The sequence below is a fragment of the Mobula birostris genome, chromosome 2 (genome assembly GCF_030028105.1).
Source record: "Mobula birostris isolate sMobBir1 chromosome 2, sMobBir1.hap1, whole genome shotgun sequence".
In the NCBI taxonomy this organism is placed as follows: Eukaryota; Metazoa; Chordata; class Chondrichthyes; order Myliobatiformes; family Myliobatidae; genus Mobula; species Mobula birostris.
In genome coordinates, this window is record NC_092371.1 from 85893519 (window position 1) to 85906017 (window position 12499).

Genomic DNA, 12499 nt, shown 5'->3' on the forward strand with positions numbered 1-12499 from the left:
GGGCAAAATCACACCAACACTGATGTTTTAGCGGTGCAGCTTTTACAGTGTTTGGTCTCTACATGTCAGACATCTGACAAAATGTGAAGTCAGGCCATTGCCTGGGAGAAATGAATTATTTTTTAAAAACCTTTTCTAAAAGGGGAAAAATATGTCATAACTTTCAAATACAATATGATTGTTTTCCTATAAGTTTGCCACAAAGTGGAAAGGAATAGGATTAATTGGATAATTTTATAAAGGGTGCAGAGGAGATTTACCAGGGTGCTGTCTGGATTAGAGAACATCTTATGAAGATAGATTGAGTGAGCTAAGGCTTTTTAGAGCAAAAGAGGATAAAAGTTGACCTGAAAAGGGTGTATAAGATGACAAGAGGAGAAGATGGCGGCTTGACGCAGCTCGCAGCAACCACTCCGGTGGTGATGTCTGTTATTTGTCAAGTAGGGTGCTGTGCGCAATCCTGATTTGATGGAGACGGACATGAGAGTACGGAGGAACATCTGGTGAAATGCGTGGTTCGCTGCTGCTGCTACTGTGTGGTCCAGAATCTCCGGAGGAGAAGGCCCTGAGTCCTCGGATTTGCTTGTTGCTCGGCGGCCGGGGCGGGGTCGAAGTACTTGGCAGAGGATGGTGCTCGGAGAGGCTGTGTTGGAGGGGCTGGTCAGAGGCTCGAAGTTTTCGGACAGACTCAGAGTCCGCTGCAGTCAGGTGCTTCCAATGGTGCTGCATCAGCAAGTTTGCGGCGCTGGGAGGTTCATGGCAGGGAGAGTTTTTCCCTTCACCACCTGCATGAGATGAGTCTATTGGGACTTTGAGACTTTTTTTTACCATGCCCATGGTCTGCTCTTTATCAAGTTATGATATTGCTTTGCACTGTTGTAACTATGTTATAATTATGTGGTTCTGTAAGTTTTAGTCTTGGTTTGTCCTGTGTTTTCTTGTGATATTGTTCTGGAGGAACATTGTATCATTTTTTAATGCATGCATTTCTAAATGACGATAAATGATGACTGAGTGTCCTCATAATCTAATCTGATCTAAGAGGCATAGATAGAGAGAATAGCCAGAGACATTTTTCCCCATGGTGGGAATGGCTAATATACGGTTACATCATTTTAAAGTGATTGGAAGAAAGTGTAGGGGGATGTCAGGTAGGTTTGAATAGTGAGTGCGTGGAACCCAGTGCCGGGGTGGTGGTAGATGTAAATACATTAGGGACATTTAAAAGATCTGAAGGGCCTGTACCGTAATCTTCTATGTTCTATCACAAAGTGAGTAGAGAGAAAATGGATCTAATGGCCACCTTCTCTGTCCTATGATTATTTATTAAAGATATTTTACTTTTATTGGCAAACACATAGTTCTGCAGAATGTACCTGTGGTCTTCTGTCTCTGATAACTCACTTTATTCTTTACAATGGCCAGGTGAAATGGCAGCACAGAAGCATTTCCACATGAAAGAGAAGTCATTGACCTCATAGATCACCATGCCCAAACCTTGATCGTAATGACCATTTATTACACTGACTGAAATATCCATGGCTGAGAGTGCTCTCCTTACCTAGAAAAGAAATGTCATGACAAGTCACTCAGACAGTAAAGTCATATGAAGGAGCACTTAAAAAAAAGTAAAACTCTTTTCTTTGTACATCTCTTTGCCACTGGATTATAGTAACTAAGTTTGTGCAGAGTAGCTGCGCTACAAAGCAATCTAATTGGATTATTTGACCCATTAGAAAAAACATAGTGTTTGTTGTTAGGGAAAATCTGTTGTTTCTCTGGAACTGTTGCATTTACAGCTTGTTCAGTGTTGTATACACTTCATCATGTAATTCAAATATTGAATAAGTTTTTAAACAGCCCAAAATTCTCACTTTAGTACATTACTTTTTATTGCAGTATAATTACTATAATTTAAAAATATTTAAACAGAAACATCTTTGAAATATGAGTTGATTATTTTTATGGCTCTGATTATATTGAGACTATAGGACCTAGGAGCAGAATTAGGCCATCTGACCCATCGAGTCTGCTCCACCATTCCATCATGGTTGATTTATTATCCCTTCCAACCTCATTCTGCTGTCTTCTTCCCGTAACCTTTAAAGCCCTGACTAATCAAGAACCTATCAACTTTCCCTTTAAATATATCTACAATTTCACCACCCTCCAGCAAAAGAAATTTCTCCTCATCTCTGTTTTCAAGGAACATCCTTGTATTCTGAGGATGTGCCCTCTGGTCCTAGGCTCCCCCACAACACTATAGAAAATATCCTCTTCACGTGCATTCTATCTTGGCCTTTCTAGATTCAATAGGTTTCAATGAGATTTCCACGCACCGCCCCCACCCCCCATTCTTGTGAACCTCCTGTGGACCCTTTCCAATGCCGGCACACCCTTTCTTAGATAAAGGATTGAAACTTGCTCAGGATACTCCAAATGCGGTCTGAGCAATCTCTTAGAAAGCGTCAACATTATATCCTTGCTTTTATATTCTAGTCCTCTCAAATTAAATTGTATGCATTGTTGTTATTGTATTAATCAAGTTTATTACTGTAGTCTAATATACTTAAGATGGGATGTAGTATCTAACTCAAATTGTTCAACCATCCTGTTAGAGTTTTAATTTACATTCTCTAAATCACTGGTTTAGTAGTAACCAATAACTTTGAAAAGTAATTTACTGTATATTAGAAACATAGAAACATAGAAAATAGGTGCAGGAGTAGGCCATTCAGCCCTTTGAGCCTGCACCGCCATTTATTATGATCATGGCTGATCATCCAACTCAGAACCCCACCCCAGCCTTCCCTCCATACCCCCTGATCCCCGTAGCCACAAGGGCCATATCTAACTCCCTCTTAAATATAGCCAATGAACTGGCCTCAACTGTTTCCTGTGGCAGAGAATTCCACAGATTCACCACTCTGTGTGAAGAAGTTTTTCCTAATCTCGGTCCTAAAAGGCCTTTATCCTCAAATTGTGACCCCTCGTTCTGGACTTCCCCAACATCGGGAACAATATTCCTGCATCTAGCCTGTCCAATCCCTTTAGGATTTTATACGTTTCAATCAGATCCCCCCTCAATCTTCTAAATTCCAACGAGTACAAGCCCAGTTCATCCAGTCTTTCTTCATATGAAAGTCCTGCCATCCCAGGAATCAATCTGGTGAACCTTCTTTGTACTCCCTCTATGGCAAGGATGTCTTTCCTCAGATTAGGGGACCAAAACTGCACACAATACTCCAGGTTTGGTCTCACCAAGGCCTTGTACAACTGCAGTAGTACCTCCCTGCTCCTGTACTCGAATCCTCTCGCTATAAATGCCAGCATACCATTCGCCTTTTTCACCGCCTGCTGTACCTGCATGCCCACTTTCAATGACTGGTGTATAATGACACCCAGGTCTCGTTGCACCTCCCCTTTTCCTAATCGGCCACCATTCAGATAATAATCTGTTTTCCTGTTTTTGCCACCAAAGTGGATAACTTCACATTTATCCACATTAAATTGCATCTGCCATGAATTTGCCCACTCACCCAACCTATCCAAGTCACTCTGCATCCTCTTTGCATCCTCTTCACAGCTAACACTGCCACCCAGCTTCATGTCATCCGCAAACTTGGAGATGCTGCATTTAATTCCCTCATCCAAGTCATTAATATATATTGTAAACAACTGGGGTCCCAGCACTGAGCCTTGCGGTACCCCACTAGTCACTGCCTGCCATTCTGAAAAGGTCCCGTTTGTTCCCACTCTTTGCTTCCTGTCTGCTAACCAATTCTCCATCCACATCAATACCTTACCCCCAATACCGTGTGCTTTAAGTTTGCACACTAATCTCCTGTGTGGGACCTTGTCAAAAGCCTTTTGAAAATCCAAATATACCACATCCACTGGTTCTCCCCTATCCACTCTACTAGTTACATCCTCAAAAAATTCTATGAGATTCGTCAGACATGATTTTCCTTTCTCAAATCCATGCTGACTTTGTCCGATGATTTCACCGCTTTCCAAATGTGCTGTTATCACATCTTTGATAACTGACTCCAGCAGTTTCCCCACCACCGACGTTAGGCTAACCAGTCTATAATTCCCCGGTTTCTCTCTCCCTCCTTTTTTAAAAAGTGGGGTTACATTAGCCACCCTCCAATCCTCAGGAACTAGTCCAGAATCTAACGAGTTTTGAAAAATTATCACTAATGCATCCACTATTTCTTGGGCTACTTCCTTAAGCACTCTAGGATGCAGACTATCTGGCCCTGGGGATTTATCTGCCTTCAATCCCTTCAATTTACCTAACACCACTTCCCTACTAACATGTATTTCGCTCAGTTCCTCCATCTCACTGGACCCTCTGTCCCCTACTATTTCTGGAAGATTATTTATGTCCTCCTTAGTGAAGACAGAACCAAAGTAATTATTCAATTGGTCTGCCATGTCCTTGCTCCCCATAATCAATTCACCTGTTTCTGTCTGTAGGGGACCTACATTTGTCTTTACCAGTCTTTTCCTTTTTACATATCTATAAAAGCTTTTACAGTCAGTTTTTATGTTCCCTGCCAGTTTTCTCTCATAATCTTTTTTCCCCTTCCTTCTCCCCTTTGTCCTCCTCTGCTGCACTCTGAATTTCTCCCAGTCCTCAGGTGAGCCACTTTCTCTGGCTAATTTGTATGCTTCTTCTTTGGAATTGATACTATCCCTAATTTCTCTTGTCAGCCACGGGTGCACTACCTTCCTTGATTTATTCTTTTGCCAAACTGGGATGAACAATTGTTGTAGTTTATCCATGCAACCTTTAAATGCTTGCCATTGCATATCCACCGTCAATCCTTTAAGTGTCATTTGCCAGTCTATCTTAGCTAATTCACGTCTCATACCTTCAAAGTTACCCCTCTTTAAGTTCAGAACCTTTGTTTCTGAATTAACTATGTCACTCTCCATCTTAATGAAGAATTCCACCATATTATGGTCACTCTTACTCAAGGGGCCTCTCATGACAAGATTGCTAATTAACCCTTCCTCATTGCTCAAAACCCAGTCCAGAATAGCCTGCTCTCTAGTTGGTTCTTCAACATGTTGGTTCAAAAAACCATCCCGCATACATTCCAAGAAATCCTCTTCCTCAGCACCTTTACCAATTTGGTTCACCCAATCTACATGTAGATTGAAGTCACCCATTATAACTGCTGTTCCTTTATTGCACACATTTCTAATTTCCTGTTTAATACCATCTCTGACCTCACTACTACTGTTAGGTGGCCTGTACACAACTCCCACCAGCGTCTTCTGCCCCTTAGTGTTACGCAGCTCTACCCATATCGATTCCACATCTTCCCGGCTTATCTCCTTCCTTTCTATTGCGTTAATCTCTTCTTTAACCAGCAACGCCACCCCACCTCCCCTTCCTTCATGTCTATCCCTCCTGAATATTGAATATCCCTGAACGTTGAGCTCCCATCCTTGGTCACCCTGGAGCCATGTCTCTGTGATCCCAATTATATCATAATCATTAATAACAATCTGCACTTTCAATTCATCCACCTTATTACGAATGCTCCTTGCATTGACACACAAAGCCTTCAGGCGCTCTTTTACAACTCTCTTAGCCCTTATACAATTATGTTGAAAAGTGGTATTCTTTGCCATTGCTGATCTAAACATGAGGCACATGGCATTGAGCTTATCTTAGATCACATTTTACCAGCAAATGGCATATGAGTGGTTAAATTCACTTGGATTGCATCCCATTGTGTTGCTTTAAACACTGCAACTTTTTTTTGTCTGATCTCCATATGGACTGTTCATCTCCTTGCCGCACGATTAATTTTCAGCTAAAGGTCTGACATGGCCCCTCTTCATTGCTACCATCAGGGAGGACGTACAGAAGCCTGAAAAGCTTCCTCCCCTCCACCATCAGATTTCCGAATTGCCCATGAACTTTTTTGCTCTCTTTTTGCCTTAGTTATTTATTTTTTTATTTCTTACTATAATTTATGGTATATTTTGTGTCACGCTGTACTCCTGCCACAAGATACTGTATGTCAGTGATAATAAACCTCATCTTGATTTTGCATCTTGCCAACCTGGATGAACCTAGTCAAAAAACCATAGAAACCATAGCAACCATAGAAGCTACAGCACAGAAACAGGCCTTTTGGCCCTTCTTGGCTGTGCCGAACCATTTTCTGCCTAATCCCACTGACCTGCACATGGACCATATCCCTCCATACACCTCCCATCCATGTATCTGTCCAATTTATTCTTAAATGTTGAAAAAGAACCCGCATTTACCACCTCGCCTGGCAGCTCATTCCATACCCCCACCACTCTCTGTGTGAAGAAGCCCCCCCCAATGTTCCCTTTAAACATTTCCCCCTTCACCCTTAACCCATGTCCTCTGTTTTTTTTCTCCCCTTGCCTCAGTGGAAAAAGCCTGCTTGCGTTCACTCTATCTGTACCCATCATAATTTTATATACCTCTATCAAATTCTTCTACGCTCCAGGGAATAAAGTCCTAACCTATTCAACCTTTCTCTGTAACTGAGTTTCTCAAGTCCCGGCAACATCCTTGTAAACCTTCTCTGCACTCTTTCAACCTTATTAATATCCTTCCTGTAATTTGGTGACCAAAACTGAACGCAATACTCCAGATTCGGCCTCACCAATGCCTTATACAACCTCATCATAACATTCCAGCTCTTATACTCAATACTTTGATTAATAAAAGCCAATGTACCAAAACCTCTCTTTACAACCCTATCTACCTGTGACGCCACTTTTAGGGAATTTTGTATCTGTATTCCCAGATCCCTCTGTTCCACTGCACTCCTCAGTGCCTTACCATTAACTCTGTATGTTCTACGTTGGTTTGTCCTTCCAACGTGCAATACCTCACACTTGTCTGTATTAAACTCCATCTGCCATTTTTCAGCCCATTTTTTCAGCTGGTCCAAGTCTCTCTGCAGGCTCTGAAAACCTTCCTCACTGTCTACTACACCTCCAATCTTTGTATCATCAGCAAATTTGCTGATCCAATTTACCACATTATCATCCAGATCATTGATATAGATGACAAATAACAATGGACCCAGCACTGATCCCTGTGGCACACCACTAGTCACAGGCCTCCACTCGGAGAAGCAATTCTCTACTACCACTCTTTGGCTTCTTCCATTGAGCCAATGTCTAATCCAATTTACCACCTCTCCATGTATACCTAGCGACTGAATTTTCCTAACTAACCTCCCCTGCGGGACCTTGTCAAAGGCCTTACTGAAGTCCATGTAGACAATATCCACTAGCAACAAAGGGAAGTAATGTTGAATGGGATGCATTTCACTCTTCATTGTAGAGCTACAGGGAGCAAAAGTGTTCACCGAATGTAGAATGCACACTTCAGACATTGTCCCTTCCTATCATTCCAGAAAGGGAGTGGACCAACCAGGAGTTATAGTCCAGATTTAGTGCATACCTTGCCACCTATGCAACATTGAAAATCAGATAAAACCTAAATCTACAGACCTGCCATCTTAATTCTTCTACAGACTCGTTCAGTCTAGATCATAGCAATCAGAAAACAAAGGAAATTCATACCTGGATCAAGTCTCTGCTGGGTCACCACCAATAGTTCAGGATTACTCATTTGTGGCATCCAATTGTGAGGATTTGTGAGGGTTTTTCATCTGCAAGGTGAGCTCCGTTCCCAAATAAGATGCGATGTATACATCTTCAGAATGTGTGTAAAAGCTGAAAAAAATATGCTAGCCATGCATAATTATCAAAGATTAATGGTGACTACCTATTAGATAGCAGATGGCATCTTACAAATTGCATATCATGGTGACAGAGAGACTTGGTGGCATCTGATTGAATGGATCATAAAGACATAGGAGCAGGATTGGGCCATTCAACCCATCAAATCTGCTCTTATTAACCCTCTCAACCCCATTCTCCTGCCTTTTCCCCATAACCTTTGACAACCTGATGAGTCAAGAACCTATCAACCTCTGCTTTAAATTTACCCGCTCTCAAAAAAAGCTCTCCAGTTAATCCCACAGCCAGCAAATCTTTCCTATCCACTTTATTTATCCAATTGCTTTTGAATGTTATTATTGAATCTATTTTCCCCACCCTCTCAGGCAACACCTTACAGATCATAATTAGGTGGGTTTACAAAGTTATGCTCATCTTGCCCCAGTAAACAGTTGATCTGGTCATTCAAAACTGCTTGTGTCTAAACTAGAACTTGGTTCAGATTGGCAATTGCTGGGACTGAGTTAAATTGTAATTTTTTTTTCTGAAAAGTGGCTTTATTCATTATCTTACAACAGAATGTGGCAACAGCTTTATTTTACAGACAACAGGCACCCACAGAAAATAATATTTTAAGTCAAGGTTACAGCATCATATTTAGTGGATGCATGAGTTTGACAGGGATTTATTCACTTATGGAAAATGTTATACAATGGAATGGAATAAGGTAACAACAAGCCATAAATTGTTACGTAGAATTTACAAGAACTTGCAATTTCTGTACACAAAATGTGTTCATCTTGGAGTAACACACATTGAGGGGTAGGTATAATCGTTCAATAAAATACACAGCGGTGTAAATCTCTTTTGCCCTTGACCTGGCTTTAAACTGGGAGATGTTCTTAAATCTGGACTTGCAGAACATTGAGCGTTAAATTTATATCATATGTACAGTGTAACTCCTCACATTTAAAATATTTTAACACTGATAATTTCTAAAGGGTGCTTCTTTGAGGTAAGCATTAATATTTGACAGTGTTGTTTAACAGACAATGACAAGAATTAAAGGGACTGTTTTAAAAAAGTTAATAATTCTAATCAGATAAGACTAACTGCTGATTTACAGATCTCAAACAGAATTGACAAAAATTCAAAACACTTGATTAAAAGTGAAGTGTCAGTTTTTAGCACCTTCTCATGAACATATAAGACACTTTTGGTACCAGGATCTGAAATGTTGATCAATTGTCTTTTTTCATCGTTGTCTCTTTCTATTCATCCAATATCAGGGCTGTGCTTCAAGTTTTCTTAGTTGCCTCCGGGATCATCCACTTCATGATTTTTTGGAAAATCCGGCTTTTACTGCTGAAACAGCTCCCTGACAGGCGGAGGTGTCGCAGATTCCTGGTGTTCCCATAGCGCCATTCCTTCCAGGTCGTCCAGGTTCTCCTGGATAGCCTGGGTCTCCCTGCTGCCCATCACGTCCATTTTTACTGAGTCCCATTGCACCTGGGGGACCTATAAATGGCAAAGAGATGGAAAAATCACAGAAGTCACTGGATATACTTAAAGCAGAGGGTGATAGGTTCTTGATTAGTAAGGGTGTCTAAGGTTACGGGGAAAAAACAGGAGAATGAGGTTGAGATAATAAATCAGTCATGAAGGAATGACAGTGTAGACTCGATTGACCAAATGGCTTGTAGTCTTAAAACTCTAGGAGACAAGTCCTTAATAATATTCAAGGAATTTTGTTGCAGAATTACAGGTCATTAAAAAGCTAATAACAAAATCAGGTAGTATCCATGTAGCTGCTTTCAAATGCGCAAATATTTGAAGGTGCTTCCCAGTGGCCATTACCACTTAAAGGTAAAGAATTGTGTTCCTTTCTTCTATCATTGGATTAAATAGTCCATAGAACAAACAGGCCCTTGGGCCTATAATGTTGTGTAGACCTTTTAACCCTAAACCTAACCCATTCTAAGATCAATCTAACCCTTCCCTCCCTCATAGCCTCCATTTTTCCGTCATTCAAGTGCCTATCTAAGAGTCTCTTAAGTGTCCCTAATGTATCTGCCTCGACCATCACTCCTGGCAGTGTGTTCCACGCACCCACCACTCTCTGTGTAAAAAGACCTTCCTTTGACATTCCCCCCTTTGCTCCCACACCTTAAATTAATCCCCCCTTGTATTAGCCATTTTTGCTAGGAAAAATTCTCTGGCTGTCCACATGATCTATACCTCATATCATCTTGAACATCTCTATCAAGTCACCTGTCATCCTCCTGTGCTCCAAAAAGGGGAAAAAAAGATCCTAGCTCGCTCAACCCGTATGACCATATTTTTAATATTCTTTCTTTTTTAAGGTTACATTTGTTGGAACCATTTTAGGATCTATAGAATTTTGGAAGATGACCAGTGCACTGACTCTCTCCAAAGCCATCTCTTTTTAAAGCTGGTCCTGGAGATACGTATATTGCTGTTCAGTCCTATTAAATCTTTTACTAATACTAATTTCTTTGAATTCCTTATTTACTCCAGACCTGTAATACTCCACTATTTCCAAGAGGTTTCTGAGCATTTTTCAGTTTAGTAAGGCATCTGACAAGGTCTCGCATTTAGGCTGGTCCAAAAGGCTAAGCAACATGGGATCCAAGGCAAGCTGACTAATTTGATCTAAAATTGTACAGTTGGAATGATGTTCACTGATTGGAAGTCTGTGACTAATTCTGTACTGCAGGGATCCATGCTGGGACCTTTGCTATTTCTGAAGAGCAAGCTTGCAGATGACACAATAATCAGTGGTGGTGTAGATAGCGAGGATGGTGTTGTAAGGCTGCAGCAAGATGCAGATCCAATGAAAAATTGGATCAAACAATACCAGATGGCGTTCTACCCAATGGCAACACATTTGGAAAGTCATTTGGTAAATGGTTGGGCACTGAAGAATGTTGATGAACAGAGACACCTAGAGGTCTTATTCCATAGTTCCGTGGAAGTTTCAACATAGGTTGACAGGGTAGTGAAGTATATGTACATGGCATGCATCAGGGTATAGAATATGAAAGATTCAACAGACTGCAGAAGCAGGAATCCTGGAGCAAAAATAAACTACTGGAGGATCTCAGCAAATCAACAAGTCAAGCAGCATCTTCGAGGGGGGAGGGTGGTTGGTAAAGGATTTGTCAACATTTTGGGTCAAGATGCTGCATTATAGGAAGTTGGGACATTGTGTTGCGACTTACAAGACACTAGTCCATATGAAGTTGGAGTATTGTACTCATTTCAGGTCTCCACACAAATGTGCTTGAGAGACTGCTGTGAAATTCACCAGGATGTTGTCTGGATTGGAGGACTTTAGTTTTCGGGGAGAGAGAGGATATGCTGGGCTTGTTTTCCCAGCAGTGAACGAGACCGAGGGTGACCTGATATACGAGACTATGAAAGGCAAAGACATAATAGTCAAAATCTTTTTTTCATCACAAAAAAAGGATATTTTTAAAAAGCAGTCAGATATACTAACTACATTTAAGAGACATTTAAAGGTAGGGATTGGGAGAAATTGATTTTTAGTAGTGTACAAATGGAAGAATGTGATTCAGAAGTGGCCTTTACACAATTTTGGGGCAAACTATTGAATAGGATATAGAAATATTGGGGTGGTCAGGAGGCACTGTGGTTATGGTAACCAGCGATCAGGGTTCAATCTCCGCCACGGTCTGTAAGGAGTTTGTACATCCTCTCCATGACCAGATGTGCTTCCTCCAGTCACTTCACTTTCTACCTACGTTACAGAGATCGGGTGGTGTGGATTCGTTGGGCTGGAAGGACCTAGTACTGTGCTGTATCTCTAGACAAAATAAGTACTGTAGTTTGTAGATTTGCATTTTCCCATTTTTAGTTATTTACCAATACTGTTTTCATTTTCACATCGCGCTGATGCTGGAATACAAATCTTCAATTTTTTTTCCCCAAATGAAAATGACTATGTAGAAACTGAACATGAATTATTTGAAGCCATTTTGGAGGAGTTGCTATAGTACAACTAAACGATTCCTGTGAATGGAGGCACATCCACAGAGTGTAGTTCAGAGATACCTGTAAGAGGTGTTGAACCTACAGACACTTTTCCCCTGGGCAGAAATGGCAACGTCTTGTTGCCAACACAGAGAAAAATCAACAGTGGGCTAAAAAGAAGATCTGAGGATAAACGGTAAAAGGTTAATGAAGTTCCTAAAGGGGAAAAGAGAGACAGATAGATATTGAGAGAGAATTGCAGAGCCTGAGGCTCAGACAGATAAAGGCACATCCATTAATGATGGAGTGAAGGAATCTGAGGGATATTCCGGAAATGCTCCTGATATTCCAGAAGACAGCTGAGTTGGAAGAGGTTACAGAGATAAGAGATTTCATTGACAGAGTTTGGTTCATCAACGAGACCAACATCATGGGAGCTGCATAGCCTTGATTGCTGCATGGACCAGGCCCTCATGCTGCTGCATCACCTACTACAGACATTCAGGGCAGGTTGAGCCAGAGGTGGTGTGGGAGAGAACAGACATGCACTATGCTGGGTTGGGGCTGGCTCCCTACAGACTGGCTCTCCCATCGGGGCTACTCTTCAGTGTTCACTCCCTGAAAGACAAACTGATTTGTGGCTAACCCAGAGTGAGATGAGTAACTGCTGCGTTCTTGTTCTTGCAGAAAACTGGCTCCAGGACAACATCCCATGTACCATCACTCTCCA

At 41.3% G+C, this 12499-nt stretch overlaps 1 protein-coding gene across 1 annotated transcript in view; it reads right to left on the minus strand.

Moving 5' to 3' along the window:
* Positions 1-8314: 8314 nt before the first annotated feature.
* col9a3 (collagen, type IX, alpha 3) overlaps positions 8315-12499 on the minus strand; it is a 192952-nt gene continuing 188767 nt past the window's right edge. The window contains exon 16 of the mRNA XM_072279900.1: positions 8315-9273. Within this exon, the coding sequence (XP_072136001.1) occupies positions 9089-9273 (185 nt within the window). The 3' untranslated portion in view covers positions 8315-9088. The remainder of the gene's footprint in view (positions 9274-12499) is intronic.